Source organism: Mobula birostris, chromosome 24, assembly GCF_030028105.1.
Source record: "Mobula birostris isolate sMobBir1 chromosome 24, sMobBir1.hap1, whole genome shotgun sequence".
NCBI classification, from domain to species: Eukaryota; Metazoa; Chordata; class Chondrichthyes; order Myliobatiformes; family Myliobatidae; genus Mobula; species Mobula birostris.
In genome coordinates this window covers 61,716,326-61,735,256 of record NC_092393.1, presented here as the reverse complement: position 1 = coordinate 61,735,256, position 18,931 = coordinate 61,716,326, and the positions used below count along the sequence as shown (strand labels likewise).

Genomic DNA, 18,931 nt, shown 5'->3' with positions numbered 1-18,931 from the left:
GAACCTCCGGTGGGTGGGTTCGAACCGCTGCGGCGGAGCCTTGGTGTGCCGCTGCACCTTGGCCGTTTGGCACTGCATGCACGTTTTGGCCCATTCACTGACCTGTTTACACAGTCCATGCCACACAAACCTGTTGGCGACCAGCCGGACGGTTGTCCTGATGGAGGGGTGCGCTAAGTTGTGAATGGACTCGAAAACCCGCCGGTGCCAGGCTGCTGGGACGACGGGGTGGGGTTGGCCAGTAGCTACGTCACATAGTAGGGTCCTCTCACCTGGGCCTACGGGGAGGTCTTGGAGCTGCAAACCAGAGACTGCAGTCCTGTAACTGGAGATCTCAGAGTCTGCCTGCTGTGCCTCTGCCAGTGCTGCATAGTCCACCCCCTGGGACAGGGTCTGTATGGTAGGTCTGGAAAGTGCATCCGCCATGACGTTGCCCTTTCCAGAGACATGCCGGATGTCTGTCATGTACTCGGAGATGTAGGACAGATGTCGCTGCTGGCGGGACGACCAGGGGTCGGACACCTTTGTGAACGCAAAGGTAAGCAGTTTGTGGTCTGTGAACGCGGTGAAGGGCCTACCTTCTAAGAAGTACCTGAAATGCCGGATTGCCAGGTATAGTGCCAATAGCTCCCGGTCGAAAGCACTGTATTTGAGTTCAGGTGGTCGTAGGTGTTTGCTGAAGAACGCCAGGAGTTGCCAGCGACCCTCGATGAGTTGTTCCAGCACTCCACCGACTGCTGTGTTGGATGCGTCCACCGTGAGAGCAGTAGAAACGTCCGTTCTGGGGTGCACTAGCATCGCGGCATTTGCCAAGGCTTCTTTGGTTTTAATGAAAGCAGCTGCGGCCTCTTCCTCCCAGGTAATGTCCTCGCTCTTACCCGACATTAGAGTGAGCAGGGACCGCATGGTTCGGGCTGCTGAGGGGAGGAAACGGTGGTAGAAATTCACTATACCCACGAATTCCTGCAGGCCTTTGATTGTGTTGGGTCGGGGGAAGTTGCAGACCACGTCTACCTTGGCGGGCAACGGGGTTACCCCATCTTTAGTAATCCTGTGGCCCAGGAAGTCGATGGTATCGAGTCCGAACTGGCATTTGGCTGGGTTGATTGTAAGGCCGAATTCGCTCAGGCGGGAGTAGAGCTGGCGGAGGTGGGACAGATGCTCCTGCCGACTACTGCTGGCTATGAGGATGTCGTCCAAACAGATGAATGCAAAGTCCAGGTCGTGTCCCACCGCATCCATTAGCCGCTGGAAAGTCTGTGCGGCATTCTTTAGACCAAACGGCATTCAGAGGAATTCGAAAAGTCCGAACGGGGTGATAAGTGCTGTTTTGGGGATGTCATCCGGATATACCGGGATTTGATGGTATCCCCGGACGAGGTCTACCTTGGAAAAGATCCTTGCGCCGTGCAGGTTTGCTGCGAAGTCTTGAATGTGCGGCACAGGGTAGCGGTCTGGCGTTGTAGCCTCGTTCAGTCTGGGGTAGTCACCGCATGGTCTCCAGCTCCCCGTTGCCTTGGGCACCATGTGAAGGGGGGAGGCCCATGGGCTGTCGGACCGTTGTATGATCCCCAATTCCTCCATCTTCTTGAACTCCTCCTTCGCCAGTCGGAGCTTGTCCGGGGGAAACCTTCGGGCACAGGCATGGAGGGGTGGCCCCTGGGTCGGGATGTGGTGCTGTACTCCGTGTCTGGGCATGGCTGCCGTGAACTGCGGTGTCAGTACTGATGGGAAATCCGCCAGGACCCTGGTGAATTCATCGTTGGACAGCGTGATGGAGTCCAGGTGTGGGGCTGGCAACTTTGCTTCACCCAGGGAGAACGTTTGAAAAGTCTTGGCGTGGACTAATCGCTTCCCTTGCAGGTCGACCAGCAGGCTGTGGGCTCGCAGAAAATCCGCCCCCAGGAGTGGTTGGGCCACGGCGGCCAGTGTGAAGTCCCACGTGAACTGGCTGGAGTTGAACTGTAGCCGCACCATGCGGGTGCCGTAGGTTCGTATTGTGCTGCCATTTGCGGCCCTCAGAGTGGGTCTGGGTTCTCTGTTGCTGGTGTCGTAACTCGTTGGAGGTAAAATGCTGATCTCCGCTCTGGTGTCGACCAAAAATCGGCGTCCCGACTGCTTGTCCCAGACATACAGGAGGCTGTCCTGATGGCCAGCCGCCGTAGCAATCGGTGGCGGCTGGGCCTTGGCGTTTCCCGGGGATTTGCAGGGAGGTCCACAGCGGCGGGCCTCTGTGCCCCACCGCTGGTGGTAGAAGCACCATTGTTTGTTAGGCTTTGCTGCCGGGCCTGGTCTGGTCTGTCGTTGGGCACGCGGCTTGGTGATCTGTGCGACGGATGCCCCTCTCTCCTTCTTGGCATTCCACAACACATCTGCTCAGGCCGCCACCTCCCGGGGTTCGCTGAAATCTGTGTTGGACAGCAGCAGGCGTATGTCCTCGGGCAGTTGCTCTAGGAACGCCTGCTCAAACATGAGGCAGGGTTTGTGTCCTTCAGCCAGGGCCAGCATTTCGTTCATTAATGCTGACGGCGGCCTGTCTCCCAAACCATCCAGGTGCATTAAGCGGCGTGCTCGTTCGCGCCGTGAGAGTTCAAAAGTCCTTATGAGCAGGGCTTTGAATGCTGTGTATCTGCCGTTCTCCGGGGGCGACTGTATAAACTCCTCAACTTGTGCAGCATTCTCTTGGTCGAGGGAGCTCAGCACGTAGTAGTAGCGAGTGGACTCAGAGGTTATCTGCCGAATGTGGAATTGTGCTTCTGCCTGTTCCAACCACAGATGGGGTCTCAGCGGCCAAAAGCTTGGCAGCTGTAATGAAACTGCGTGAACAGATGCGGCGTCGGTCATCTCTGGCCCAAATATCGTTTGGGCCGTCGGGGTCACCAAATGTAGCGGTGTGCTACACACAGTGCTAAAATAACCACACGGAGTCGGTGAGTTAGAGTTCAGATGAAAGAGATTTATTCAAACTTCGCGGCCTGCTTTAAAGCCTTCCTGTTCCCGCCCTCCCTGGGCGGGACTACCGTGGGGAATGCATATTCCCAGATCCTTTCCGCGCGCGGGATTTTCCCCCTGCTGGTGAAGATGGCCTGGCGCCCCTTTTGGGGCCGGCCCTCTGCCTGCGCGCGCCATTGTGAGCCGGTTCGTGTGTGCTAGAAAGTGAGTCGCCACAGTGTCAACTCCACACAATACTACAAATGCAACCTTACCAAAGTTTACACAGCTGTAACCCATCCCCCCCACCAAAAAGCACAAAATGCCAGAATGACCAGGAGTTTTAAGGTGGTGCTGGTGAAGCACAAAGAAAATTTGCAGATAGCGAACAAAACAAAATGTTATTGTATTAATTACACTTTTTCCTCGGATACAATCACTCCAATCAATCACCTGTAACTTCACTTTCAAAGTTGAGCTGTTGAACTGCCTGTATGATCTGGCATTTTTGCGGTGTGAAATGAAGTCTCGAAGGTGCAGAACAGTTGTGGCATGCCGTGTATGGGCCAAATGGTGGCAGCTTCGCCTGGGTACAACAGTGAGGAACAAGCCAATGCTTGGCCATTGCTGGAGCAGACTTGGAGGCGACTTGATACAGCAGAACCAAGATAAGGTAGCAGGGCCTGGGTCTGAGAGTGAAGAATGACCCAAGGTTTGGACGATTTAAGCACCAGGCCAAATTGAAAAGGTTAGGGTGTCAGAGCCAGAGGTGAGGGACAGGCTGGTTCAGCTCATTGCTTGAGGTGAACTGAGGCTGTGGCCTGCAACTAATGGGCTCCTGAATCAGCTGCAATAATTACTGGCTTCATGGCTGTGTACTCACTTTCATGAACTTTAGTTCTGAAAGTTATTTGCTTACTTTTATTGTTTGCAAGATTTGGTTTTTTTTCTACACATTGGGTGCTTGATGGTCTTTTTTTAAAAATGGGTTCTATTGGGTTTCTTCGTTTTATGACTACCTGCAAGGAGGCAAATCTCAAAGTTGTATATAGTATACATACTTTGATAATAAATGTACTTTGAACTTTGAGTCCCCAGTATTTGTGGTAAGAAAAAGAGAGTGGGCCCTTCATCTATGCCCATTTGTTACACATCAGAATTTAGTGGTGCTTCTAGGATCACAGTACATCATCGAGACTACTCTCTCCTCACTGAACAAGGGGAAGGGGGTGTTGAGGGGGGAGTGAAAAGGTTTGTAAACAATAGTTATTTATTGAAACTGGACCACAGAACAGAAAATGGAAGAGAATAATATTTGTCTCCAGGTCAAATGGACATTTCGTCCATCCATCAAATGAATCACTACTCAACAATAGGATCTGTTACGCCATCATGATTTTATTGTAGGAAGCCTTTACATAAAGTATATTAGAATTTAGTATTCACTACTCAAATTGATGGTAATTCCCAACAACACCCTCAATCAATGCCTCTCTCTCTCTCTCTCTCTCACCTTGAACATCACAAGATGTAAAAAGGCAAAGCATGTCTTAGTCTCTACCATAGAATTATCAATGCAGAATTGTTGAACACCAGCCCATTAACATTACAATAGTAGTACAATACATAGTTTACTTACTCTGATCTGCATAATTTTTTGCTTTGAGTTCAAGTTGCCGAGTCTGTGACTCCAGCACCTCCACGCGAATCTGGAGGTCCTTCTTCTCCTGTTCTTGAGAATCCTCAAACTCTATGAATTTCTAAAGCAAGAGAGGAAAGACATATTTTAAGGATTTTTGATTGCCTGCCATCCAAATACCCTCAATTACATCGGACAATTTTAGGATTTAAAAAAGTTTTAAAATAAGTTTTAAAATAAATTGACTGAAGCAAATTTTAAAAATTTATAATAATTCAGGGAACATCATCAGAAAGGCCTTTCTCTAACAGGAAATGGAGATACTACTTGATCAACATATCCCAATACTTTTAGCAGATAGATATTATTTGCTGTTAATTCCAATCTCAGCTGCTGAACTCTTTGATAATTAAAGTTCAAATTTATTATTCAAGTATGAATACTGTATATACAACTTTAAAATTTGTCTTCTTACAGACAACCACAAAACAAAGAAATAACATAGAACCCGTTGAGGAAAAACACCACACAAGGCCATCAAATGAGCAAAAAAAAACAAAGCATGCAAACAGCAAAAAATGAACAAATAACACACAGAACATTAAACATCAAACTGCAGAATCCCCAAAAGTGAGTCCACAGCCACGAGTCGCCAAGGCGAATAAAATGGTTGAGGAGCTGATGACCACAGCCACTAAGTCAGTCAGTTCAGCACTATGCCAATGGCTGTAGGCCACAGCGATAGATCTAGTTCTGCATCTTGATCAAAATAGTAAAGCACATTCAGTGCAGAGAACATTAAACATCAAACCACAGCTGAAAATTACTCCACACCCATGAGCCGCCAGGCAATCAAACCTTGCAGCATGGGACCCAAGACTCCTGCACCTTCCACCAACAGCAGCAAGGAGGAGACTGGTTAAACACCGGCAGATGGCACTGAACACGCCTTCGTTTTCCGCTCTCGTCCTTGTCAATTTTAATCTTGCTCAACACTTCAATCAGTGCGGAGTAATAAAGCAAAGTATTCCTTAAGGGCTTCTCCATCTCCAGGCACAGGATTCCTCTTCTATCCCTAATTGGTCCTACACTCACTTCAGTCATCCTCCTGTTCTTTACACATGTGCAGAACTTCTTTTTTGGGCCTCCGTTAATCCTAATCACCAAGGCCTTCTCATGTCCCCTTCAGGCTCTCGTAAATCCATTCTTCAGCTCCTTCCTAACTACCTTGTAGCTCTCTGGACCTGTCTGATCCTTGCTTCCTAAACCTTAAGTAAACTTTTTTTCTTCCTCTTGACTAGGTGTTGCACATCTCTTACCAACCATGGTTCCTTCACCCTGCCATCCATTCCCTGCCTCCTAAATAACCTCCACATTTCCGTTGTGCTTTTCCCTGAGTAATATGTTCCCAGTTTATGCTCCCAAGTTCCTGCCTAATAGCATCACTATTCCCCCTTTTCCAATTAGATACTTTCCCATACCATCTGTTCCTATACCCCTCCAAGACTATGGTAAAGGTCAGGGAGTTATGGTTACTGTCCAAGAAATGTGCTCCCACCAAGGATCTGACACCTGACCAGGCTCATCGCCTAGCACCAGATACTAGTTGCCCTAGTTGCCCTGTCTACATATCATGTCAGGATTCCCTCAAAACACCTAACATCTAAACCTCTTGCACTAAGGAGGTACCGATCAATTCTAGTGAAGTTAAAGTCCACTATTACAACAACCCTGTTATTTTGTACCTTTCCCAAATCCGTCTCCCTATCTTTGGGAGTGGGGGGGGACTCCTTATAGAGTTATTGCCCCCCTCCACCAGCAGACTCAACAAATGCACCCTTTTTCTCCAACTGTGATACTATCCCTAATTAGCAATGCCACTACCCCACCTCTCCCTTTTGAAATACCTCAACCCGGAATATTCCTGTCCTTGTGATAGCCAAATCTCTGTAATGGCTACTACATTGTAGCTCCATTTACTGACCAAGGTTCATTCTTTGTCCATTGGAAAAAACACTGCACTAATAGGTAAGTTTTTAAAAACTCTAATGGAACCTAAATACTTTGGCCACATTGACAAGGAAGCAAATAATCTACATAAATCTTCAATGACTCAATAGTCTTTGATCACAAGGTGTACGCTTTTCTTGCAATCTGGACAAAGCAAAATATTTCTAAATGAAATTCTCAAAGTCTTATGACTACTTGGTAGGTTTTGCTCCTAGCAATTTGGAACCTTTATCTCCTATTTACAATCTTTTTTAGATGATGAAACAACCTCAGATTGCAAATACATGTGATGCAGTGGATGGTGTTTGTTCTTCACTGGTCACTTCTACCATGCCAGACAGTTTAGTTTCTCAATACATTTCAATGTTCTATATAACAGCTAAAGAACAACTGCACAAAAATTAATACACTACATCTCTGCATGAAACAAAATTCCAATAAATACTGGGATTCATTTCTGATAAATGCAAATAGCTGGTTACTATCAAACCACTTGCACTTCATCAAAATCATTTTCCAAATGTGATTAATTAGACATCAACACATTTGGGCTATCGTGATACATGGTTATTAAAAAAGAGTGGTATACTACACAAACCCAAGTGACTGTAATTTAATTGCAAAGTATGCATTTCCTTATTATTGTTCCAGATGGTACAGTAAGCTGTGGCCCACTTCTAAGCCAGAAGTTCAATCAAAACAGAAAATTTAATAGAATTTTCATTTTCTACATATTTTGCTACTTGACAGAAGGCATGACTTTAGATTTTGGAAGCCAACATGGGTAGCAGATTAAATCAAAACTTCATCTGATTTTGACTGAAAAACAAAACACTGAAGTTCTGACTAATAATCCTCTACCTAGAACAAGAACTCTTCCAAGTTCAAAATCCATTTAATATCAAAGTGCATTTATGCCAACATATACTACCTTGAGTTTCATTTTCTTGTTGGAATTTACAGTAGAACAAAGAACTATAATAGAGGCAATGAAAAACTGTACACAAAGACGGACAAACAACCAATGGTGTGAAAGAAAACACATTGGGTGCATTTAAAATAAATAAAGTAGTACTGAGGACACGAGTTGCAGAGCATTGAAAGTGAGCCCATAGGTGCTGGAATCAGTTCAGAGCAGTGAGAAGAGTGTGTGGCCTGTAAGATGGAGATCCTTGGTGATGGATGCTGCTTTCTTATGGCAACACCACTTGTCGATGTGTCTCATTCCACAGAGACTGCCGGATCAATAAAGTATGACTATAACTAACAGTTTCTGATTTTACCTCAAAAATCTCTTTTTGATGCAATATTTTGGGTGTCAACATCTCAGAGGATCTCTCTTGAACCCAACACACTGATACAATTATGAAGAAGGCATACTAATGGCTTTATTTCATCAGGAGTTTGAGGAGATTTGGTATGTCACCAAATATACATTGATGTACCAACACCTCTCCTTTCTGAGGAGGCTGAAGAGAGCTGGACTTTGCACTTCCACACACAAGTTATTCTACAGATGCACAGTAGATTACATCCTGACAAGCTACATCACTGTTTGGTACAGAAACTGCTCTGCAGTGGACAGAAAGACTCTACAACAAGTACTCAAAACTGCCTGACACATCACCAGCACCAGCTTACCCACCATCAGGCGACTGAAGAAACTCGGCATGAGCCCCCAAATCCTCAAGACCTTCTATAGGGGCACCACTGAGAGCACCCTGACTGACTTCATCACCGCCTGATATGGGAACTGCAACCTTGATCGCTGGGCACCGCAGAGAGTGGTACACAGCCCAGCACATCTTTGGATGTGAACTTCCCTCCATTGAGGACATTTAGAGCAACAGGTGTGTAAAGAAGGCCTTGAAAACCATCAGGAGCATCAGTCACCTCAACCACAAACTGTTCCAGCTGCTTCCATCTGGCAAACAGTATCACAACATTAACAAATCTCTTACTAACTCTTCCCTCAGTTAGTCCTGACGAAGAGTCTCAGCCTGAAACATTGACTGTACCTCTTCCTAGAGATGCTGCCTGGCCTGCTACGTTCACCAGCAACTTTGATGTGTGTTGCTCACAACATTAAGGCCAGGACCAACAGGCTATGGGACAGCTTCTTTCTACAAGCCATTAGATTTATAAATTCACATATCTATACACTGCAACAGAGTCATAACATAAAGATTTTTACTCCTTCACATCGTGGGACAGATGTAAGATTTAAATAAATTCAAATTCAAGAACATTTATACAGAAAGGTGATGGAAAAGGGTCAGTAACATCATGAAGAATCTCACACACTCTGATCATGGTCTATTTGTCTATCTCCCATCAGGGAGGAACCTATGTAGCACCTGTACGAGGACCACCAGACTCAAAAATAGTTCCTTTCCCCAAGAGTAAAGGCTGATCAACATCCCCACTCACTAACTCCACCATTACTTTATTATTTCCTGTCAGTCACCTATGTACATCCTAACATCATTTTATGGAAATACAATCAATGTATAAAATTTATATTTATTGTGTTTTTTTGTTATTGTGTTCTTTACTATTTGTGCTATTTTGTGCACTGCATCGGATCCGGATTAACAATTATTTCATTCTCCTTTATACTTGTGTACAGGAAATAACATGAAACAATCTGGAAGTCTTGACTCTTGATGCATGGTAGAGAGTATTCCGACTGGTTGATTCACAGCCTGGTATGGAGGCTCCAATGCACAAGATCACAAGAGGCTACCGACCATCAAAGACATCAAGAGGCAAGTGCCTTATGAAGGCTGCATCACATCCATTCCTAACGACCCTCACCATCTGGGACTTACCCTTTTCTCATTACTAAGATGGAGGGTTGAAAGAGGAACAGGAGCCTGAAGACGAACACTCAAGATTTTAAGAACAGCTTCTTCCCTTCCCCAGACTGTCTCAAAACAACTTCAGGCGTTAAGACACTGACAATAAACCCAAAGCTAATTCTCATTAACCTTGGTGCTTTTGTCTTAGTTTATTAACTGGTATGAAAGTTAAGGTTCACCAAGAAATCTCAAGTCAACACATCAAGTAGTGGAGTTTTACCTGAATACAGAGGTCTTTCAAGGTTATGAAAGGAGATTCACAGGAATAATCTCAAGAGTAGAAGTCTTAACGTATGAGGAGAGTTCATTGTTTCTGGGCCTATGTTTGGAGTTCAGTGGGGTGAAAGCTCACTGAAATCTAGCAAATACCAAAAAACCTGGATAGAGTGGACATGGAGAGGATGTTTCCATTATTAGGAGACTGGGATCTGAGGACACAACTTCAGGGAGAAAAAAAGGAACATCCTTTTTAAACTGAGATGAAGAGGAATTTCTTCAGCCAGCGGGAGGTGAATTGGTGGAATACGTCACCACAGAAGCTGTGGAGGTCAAGTCATTAGGTAGATTTAAGGCAGAGATCGAGAAGTTCTTGATTTGAATGGAGTTGAGAGAAAAACAAATCGGCCACGATTGAATGGTGGAGCAGTCTTAATGGGCCAAATGGCCTACTTCTACTCCTATATCTTATGATTTTATGTAAACTTTGGGCCTTTATTTGGTAGATTCCATTCAATATTATTGAACGCTGTGTTCTGCCACCTTTCATGTTTACCTTGTTCTGATTTCTCTGGTCCACTCATCCCAAATTTATTTCCTCAACTAATTTCACTTTAAGATATAGAAGTCAATTTTCTGATCAGTACATTTCTGTGTTTCTATTCTTAATGCACCCTTTCTGTTGGTGCAGGTTGAGACTTTATCGCGAATAGAAGTAATACAACTTGTGAGCAGGTTTTTGTATGATCTGGCTAAACGTTACTTCAAATGCCTTTCAATATTAATCCTCCGAGAGACTTGGAATTCATGTTAACCCACAGAATTTTAATTCAGTGCAGTAATATTCACAGCATGCATGATTAAATCTGATTTACTACCATCTCAGTAAATGATATATACAGAATGTCACAGTCATAGACACTACAGTACAATAAATGCTTTGTTTAAAGGGCAGCATGGTAGCATAGGGGCTTGCACAACACTTTACAGCGTCAGCATACAGTGATTGGAATTTCAAATTCCCACTGCAAAGGGCAGCAAAGTAGCATAACAGTTAGGGTGATGCTTTACAACCCCAGCGATTACGATTTGCAATTCAATTCCCACTGTTGTCTGCAAGGAGTTTATATGTTCTGCCCATGATCAAGTGGGTTTCCTCTGGGTGCTTTGGTTTCCTCACATATTCCAAAGACATACAGGTTAGGACTGACATGTTGTAGACATTCTATGTTGGCACCAGAAGCTTTGGTGACACTTACAGACTACTCAGCATATCTTTGGACTGTGTTGGTCATTGACACAAAATCACACATTTTATTATATGTTTTGATGTACATGTGACAAATAAAAGCTAATCTTTGTTATCTGGCATTTTACATACACCATGCCCTATCAGCCAGCATTTCATGGCAAGCAGCTTCACTGACCTACAGTACCAAGGAAGTGGTCAGGTGGACCCTTGGCTAACGTGTGCATTGATTAATAGCCAACGCTGAATAACAGATGTTTTACTGCAGCGACAAAAGCAAAATACTGCTGTTGCTGGGATTGCAAATTAAAGAGAATGATGAAAATACACGGCAGAGTCTGCAGCATCAGTGGAGACAGAAACAGAGTTCTTTTGAACCTAACATTCATATAATTTATATACGGTTGTTGTTCCTTTTCACTCCTTGTGGTGCAACGGACAGCAATATGTCCCGTTTCCTTAGCATTTGTCTGTTTTTTTTTTAATGAGGGAGAGTTGCTAGCTTGATGCTCAACCCAGCATGGATGGAAAGCGTGCAGAGAGACAACCAGATTCAAAACCAGACTCTTTGCCTCAAAGTCCAATGCTGATGCCACTACACTACTGGTCGGCTTAATCAATATATGGTATTCAGGCCTTTTTACAAACAAAAGGCTAATGTATTAAAACCCAATGAAGTTATCTGTAATGGGAAAAAAAATTATAAATAGTGAACCATTTAAATGCAAATTATTTGTTTTCTGATAGCTGAGACAAGAGCATTTAGATTAATTGTGTTGGAAGATTCAATGATTGTTAACTTGGACCAATGATAACCTTAATCTTTCTCCCTTTCAGTACTTCAGCTCCCCAACAGTGACATCCAACTTAAGTCAGCACAAAAAAAAATTCTCCAACATATTATTTCAAATAAAGTTTATGCACAATGATGACTTCATTGCCAGATCCAACTCAAACCACATCATCAAGTTCACTAACGAGACAACACTGATGAGTTGTCATCATGGGAGATACAGCGAGAAGGTAGGAAAGCTTGTCAAATGATGTGACAACAACAACCTGAGTCTCAACATGGACGAGACAAAAGAGATAATTGAGGTCTTCAGGAAGGCACAGGTCAACCACTCTCCATTGCTGTGGAGAGTGAAGAGCACAAAGTTCTTTGGTGTACAGGTGTCCCCTGCTTTTCGAACGTTCGCTTTATGAAACCTCGCTGTTACGAAAGACCTACATTAGTTACCTGTTTTCGCTAACAGAAGGTGTTTTCACTGTTACGAAAAAAGGCAGCGCACGAGAACAGCAGCGCGCGCCCCGAGCAGCCAAACTCCTCCCCCGGAACTGCATTCTAGCCGGCATTACTAAACATGTGCCTGTGAGCAGCTGTTAGCAAGATGAGTTCTAAGGTATCAGAAAAGCCTAAAAGAGCTCGTAAGGGTGTTACACTTAGCGTAAAACTAGACATAATTAAGCGTTTCGATCGTGGTGAACGAAATAAGGACAAAGTGAATTTGGCTTGTGGAAGTTGACGAAGATGATGTTGAAGAGGTTTTGGCATCCCATGACCAAGAACTGATAGATGAAGAGCTGATGCAATTGGAAGAGGAAAGGATAACAATCGAAACCCAATGCAATAGCGAACAGACCGAAAGTGAAGTCATCCAGGAGTTGAACGTGAAGCAACTGCGTGAGATTTTCGCTGCAATGATTGCAGAAAAATACGACTTTAATTTTGAAAGGGTACAGAGGTTTAGGGTATATTTGCAGAATGGTTTGAGTGCTTACAAAGAACTGTATGATAGAAAAATGCACAAGGCTAAGCAGTCAAGCATATTGTCATTTTTCAAGCCTTCCACATCAGCCACAGCAGACAACGAACCTAGACCTTCAACATCGAGGCAAGCAGACAGAAGAAAATGACCTGCCTCCCCTGATGGAAACAGACAACGATGAGATGACACCCTAGTGTCCCACCACCCCAACTCCTGTGCTGCGGACCGATACATTGCCGCAGAGAATGCAGCGGTAGCCAGGACGCACCCAACACATCTTTAAGAAAAAAGCTGAAATAAACAAGCTAATTAATTAGGACGCACCTAATTCATTTGTAATGTCGGCCCAGATCAGAGGCGATTGCCGATGGTGTCGCCTCTGATCTCAGCCTACATTTACATGCCAGACAGCACCTAATTAATTAGCTTGTTTATTTCGGCTTTTTTCTTAAAGGTGTGCTGCGTGCGTCCTGGCTACTGCTGTACCACTGCATGCTTCGCGGATCGGTATCGGTTGGCGGCCTGGAGGTTGGGGACCACTGCACCACCCCATCCTCCAACGACTCAGCCTAACACACCATCATCAGTGTGCTCAGCACTGTCTTCCCGATTCCGGTAAGTGATACTACACTGTACATACATTTCTACTTTATATAAGCTATGTATTTTTATGTGTTATTTGGTATGATTTGGCAGCTTCATAGCTTAAAGGTTACTGGAGAGAGTGTTTCTGCCGAGAGCACTTGCACCGTGTTTCTGCCAAGAGCGCTTATGTGAGATTTTTGTTACGGAGAACAGCGCGGCAATGATTGTAGAAAAGTATTTCTACTTTATATAGGCTGTGTATTTATCATATCATTCCTGCTTTTACTATATGTTACCGTTATTTTAGGTTTTATGTGTTATTTGGCATGATTTGGTAGGTTATTTTTTGGGTCTGTGAACGCTCACAAATTTTTCCCATAAAAATAAATGGTAATTGCTTCTTCACTTTATGACATTCCGGCTTACGAATTGTTTCATAGGAACGCTCTACCTTCCGATGGTGGGGGAAACCTGTACACATAACAGATGAGCTAATCTGGATCCACAAGACCTCCTCATTCATCAAGAAGGTACAGCAGTATCTACACCTTCTGAGGAGACTGAGGCATGCAAGGCTCCCTGCTCCCATTCCAACAATTTTCTCTAGGAGCAGCATCGAATGTCCTGTCTGGCTGCATCATTATGTGGTACAGAGGCTGCAAGGCCTCGAACCGCTAAATCCTACAAAGTATAGTAAAAACCATCGAGAGGATCACCGGGATCTCCCCCTCCCCCGCCATTTGTGACATTTATCAGCAGCATTGTATATGAAGGGCCCAAAGTATTGCTGAGGATACCTGCCACCCATCCCATAATGTCTTAGACCCACTACCATCAAGAAGGAGGTACAGGAGCATCAGGACTAGGAGTGCCAGACAGGGTAACAGCTTCTTCCTTCAGGATGTTAGACTAATGAATACCCTGCCTCCACCGAGGTCTTGTCACCGAAACAACGAACTATTTATTGTTTATAGTTTACCTGTGCTATGCACTACATACATTTTCATTTTCTAAATTTAAAACATATTGAATATTTTGAAGATTTTTTTCAGCTAACCTACAAAACATTGTGCATCATGTCAAATCAAAAGTAAAACTCTAAAACCTGTCAACAAATTACAAAAAAAATTAAGGACTAAAATTGTGAGGATGAAAAAGTATTCATCTCCTTCTTATTTACTACGCTAACTTTCCTCAGGTGCAATACTGTTTATTACCTTACCGACTCACCCAATTTGTTGATGCAGAAAATTGGAGGATCACCTGAATAAATACCCACCTCTCTGTAAGGTCCAACAATATGATAGATTTTCAATGGACCAAACTGAAAAGATGACAAAAGAGCATTCAGGGCAAGTCAGCAAAATAATAGAGAAGCACAAATGTGGGGAAGGACACAAGACCATCTCAAAGGCACTGAACATATTTAGGTGCTCAATGTAGTCCATCGTGAAAAAGTGGAAAAAGTATGAAACTACAGCCACACTGCCTAGCTCCACTTCCCCTCTAAACTTTGTTGCCACTGAAGAATGGTACATAAGAAAGGCTACTGTGACCCCAAGTCACTCCGAGTGAGCTACAGAAATCAGTGGCTGCAACTGGAGCTGAAGTTCATGGCTCCACAATAATAGGCCTTGCACAAAATGGGTATTTATAGAAGAGTGGCAAGGAAGAAGCCCTGGCTTATGAAAAAAACATATCCTTGCCCATAAAGACTTTGCAAATGGTCACTTAGAAGATACTGTAAAGATGTTGAAGGTGGTCTTGTGGTTAGATGCGAAGTGGAACTTTTTGGCCTCAACATTTAGCAGTACGTGTGGCATAAATCTAATACTGTGCATCAGCCAGGTATCACCATTCCCACTGTGAAGTATAGTGGACTTAGTATCATGCTATGGGGATGCTTTCAGCAACAAGGACTGGAAATCTGGTCAAGATTGACAGGAAGATGAATGCTGCTAATACACAGAGAGATCCTGGATAAAAATCAGCTAGCCTCTGCCAGAAAGCTTAAACTGGGAAGGAAGTCCATCTTACAGCAGGATAATGACCCAAAACACACTGCCTGAGCAACCATGGAGCGGCTTCAAAAGAAGAAAATTAATGTCCTTGAGTGGCCTAGTAAGAGTCCTGACCTTAATCCAATCGAACGTCTCTGGCAGAACCTCAAGATTGTTGTCCATCTAACCAAAGTTCAAAGTAAACTTTATTATCAGAGTACATGTATGTTATCACATACAACACTGAGATTAATTTTCCTGCGGGCATACTCAGCAAATCTATAGAATTGTAACAATAACAGGATCAATGAAAGATCGACCAGAGTGCAGAAGACAACAAAATGTGTAAATATAAATATAAATAAATAGCAATAAATAATGAGAACATGAAATAACAAGATAAAGAGTCCTTAAAGTGAGATCATTGGTTGTGAGAATATCTTAAAGGATGGGCAAATGAGTGCAGTTAGCCCCTTTTTGTTCAAGAGTCTAATGGTTGAGGGGTAGTAACTATTTCTGAACCTGGTGGTGCGAGTCCTGAAGCTCTTGTACCTTCTACCTGATAACAGCAATGAGAAAAAAAAAAGCATGCTTTAGGTGGTAAGGATCTCTGATAATTGATGCTGCTTTCCTATAACAGCGCTCAATTGTTGGGAGGGCTTTACCCATGATGTACTGGGCCAAATCCATTACCTTTTGTAGGATTTTTCATTCAAAGGCATTGATGTTTCCATACCAGGCCATGATGCAGCCAGTCAATACACTCTCCCCACTACACGTCTATAGAAGTTCGTCAAAGATTTAGATGTCATGCTGAATCTCTGCAGACTCCGAAGAAAGTAGAGGTGTTGTCGTGCTTTCTTCGCAATTGCATTTACATTTACATGCTGGCACAGTTTGAACAATTTTACAAGGAGGAATGGGCAAATCTTGCTCCATTGTGTAAAGCTAATCGAGACTTATCTAACAAGAGTATTGGCTGTAATAGCTGTGAGAAGTGGTTCAACTAAGTACTGATCAAAGGTACTTAGGACATTACAGTTTTTTAATTTTTAGTTTTAATGCTTTACAATTTTGCCTGTTTTTTGGGCTCTACTGTGAAAAAAGAGCATGTGATTCACAACTAAAAATTCTCAGTTAAATTGATCAAAATCCCTAGTTGTATACTCATTTATGTGAACAAAGGAAGGGTTGGGGGCTGAATACTTTTACAAGTCACTGTATATGCTTTGTGAATGCACCATGGTCCAGAGAAACCTTTTGTTTGTTTGTATATATGTACAGTCAGATGACAATGAACTTGAACTTGAGAAGGTCTGTTGAAAATAGTGGGCACTTAATTAAAATTATCTTTTTTGGATTCATTATGGCGCACTTAATTTTTTTGATCCAAATGACAGTTGTGTCCTGGTTACAAGTTAAAAATGTTCGAAGACACCAACAATTTGGTATTACAAGTTGAATCTTTTAAAAAAAGATTTTCCCACTGAGTTTACTTCTCGGACACGTTTACATTTTAAGTCACCAGACTTATGACTCAAGCAATTACTCACGCAGAGAAATCAGCTGCCAAGGTCCTGATTTTCCTCTCTGGCTGATTACATTAGGTATAAAAAGACAACACCCTGCTTCACAGTTGTAAAGTGGAAGGGGTAGGCAAAGAATCAAAGGCCAAGGATAAACGTCATTAAATATTGCTGTTATATCATTTCTAGTTAATAGAGTTGCAGAAAATATACCTTTAAAAGTTCTGCACAGACACAATACAGTTTACTTTTACATCAGGCAAGTGTGTTTTTCACACATTTGCAATGTGAAATTGTTAAAAAATTGAACTTAAGTCATGATGACAACAAGCTATGATGTCTATTGAGGTCATGGCTCACTTAGTTATTTGTTAGGTTCAGTGGAAAGGTTTTGGGGACAAACTAGGGAGTTTGGGATCAGGTTAGGGTTAGGGACAGAGATAAAGAAGTTAGAGGTCAGGACAATAAATGAAGAATCTAGGTCAAACACTTTATTGTCAAAGGCCAGCGATATTAGAGGTCAGGTGTGCAGGCAATGAGGACAGAGACCAGTAATCTCCAGGCTGGCAAGTCCCAAGGTTGGAGGTCCATGAAGACAGGAGGCATGAGGACCAGTGACTACCTTACTCCCTCCCCCCCACCAGGTGGGCAAGTCTGAGGGGTGGAGATCCGTGTGAGTCCAATGGTGAAGGCCCGAAGATCTAAGTCCAATGATCAATGAGACCCGGGCTTAATATTCCAGGGGTTGAAGTCAAAGAATTAAATGCAGAGAGTGAAGCCCAAAGGTTGAAGACCGAAGTCAGCTAGTCTGAAGGTCAAGGCCCAAAGGTCAAAGCCTTTAGGATGATTTGTTCAGAAGTCAGAGGGCCGATGACTGCAAGTCTGGGCCAGGAACTGGAGGTTCAAAGCCTGACGTCTGCACGTCTGAAAGTCTGGGCCATTGACTGAAGGTAGAAGGAACAGAGGTGGGCTGTCCTGGAATTGGAGGCCTAACTATGTGTGTCAGAGGGTGAGAAAGGGGCCTACTCTGCTGCTGTTATGTTTGTGTTGTTCTGCTGAACACTGTGGGCATGCTATGTTCGTGCCACATTTGGAGTACTGTGTGCAAGTCTACCACACTATAGGAAAGATGCGGAGGCTTTGAAGAAAGATACAGAAGAGGTTTGCCTGGAATTGAGTTTATTAACCATAAAGAGAAGTTGAACAAACTTTGATTTTTTATCTCTGGAGTAGCAGAGGCTAGGGGATGACCTGATGAGACCCAAAGGTAGATAGTCAGAGTCCTTTTGTCACAGTGGAAATGTCAAATTAGATAGCATAAGTTTAAAGTGAAAGGGGGAAAGGTTAAGGGAGACGGTAAGAGATGACTATTTATTTTAAAGACTGCGTGATAGGTGCCTGGACATATTACTTGGGATGGTGATAGAAGCAGGTACGATAGCGATGTTTAAGAGGCACTCAGACAGTCACATGAATAAGCAAGTGAATAGAGGAATATGGACCATGTGCAGACAAATGTAATTAGTTCGATTGGAATCAGCGTTGTTGTAGACGTGGTGGGCCAAAGGGCCGTACTGTGCCAAGCTATTCAATATTCTTAACTCACAACTGGACAATTAACTGAAACATTGCTGGACACACTACTTCAGATATTAATGTAGGGAAAAAAGGAAAGGTACGTCACATCCGGAGTTTCTCCAGTTAGCAGACAATTTCCCTCCACGCCTCTCTGACAAGTGAGGAACCGCGTACGAGGCAAGTTTACAGTTGTGGTTTGCCATTGCCTTCTGCCGGGTGAGTTTCCAAAGAGATCACCAGCTCGTAACCCAGCACGGATGGAAAGCATGCAGGGGAGCCGGCTGGCTGTTTTCCAACTCGGGACCTTTCATCCTGAAAGTCTGGCGCTGATGCCACTGCACCACCAACCAGGTCAATAAGGACACTGTATTCCAATTTCTGTAACCAATGTCTATTCCACAGCAGACAAAATACTATTTGCTTATAAAGATATACTAATCCAGTCAGATTCTATGGCAACCTGGTAGCTGTACAAAAATCAGTACATGTGGAAGGCTCTGGGCCAGGTTCAGGATCTTTTGGGAAATTAGCACAGCTAGCAGCATGGTGCTGGTCCAGACTTAGCTC

The 18,931-nt window shown here is 43.7% G+C and overlaps 1 protein-coding gene across 2 annotated transcripts in view; it reads right to left on the bottom strand.

Moving 5' to 3' along the window:
- LOC140187338 (C-Jun-amino-terminal kinase-interacting protein 4-like) overlaps window positions 1-18,931 on the bottom strand; it is a 295,764-nt gene that overhangs the window by 253,245 nt on the left and 23,588 nt on the right. For both annotated transcript variants that reach the window (XM_072242530.1, XM_072242531.1), the window contains exon 2: window positions 4,571-4,691. In XM_072242530.1, coding sequence (XP_072098631.1) covers window positions 4,571-4,691 — 121 coding nt within the window. The remainder of the gene's footprint in view (window positions 1-4,570; window positions 4,692-18,931) is intronic.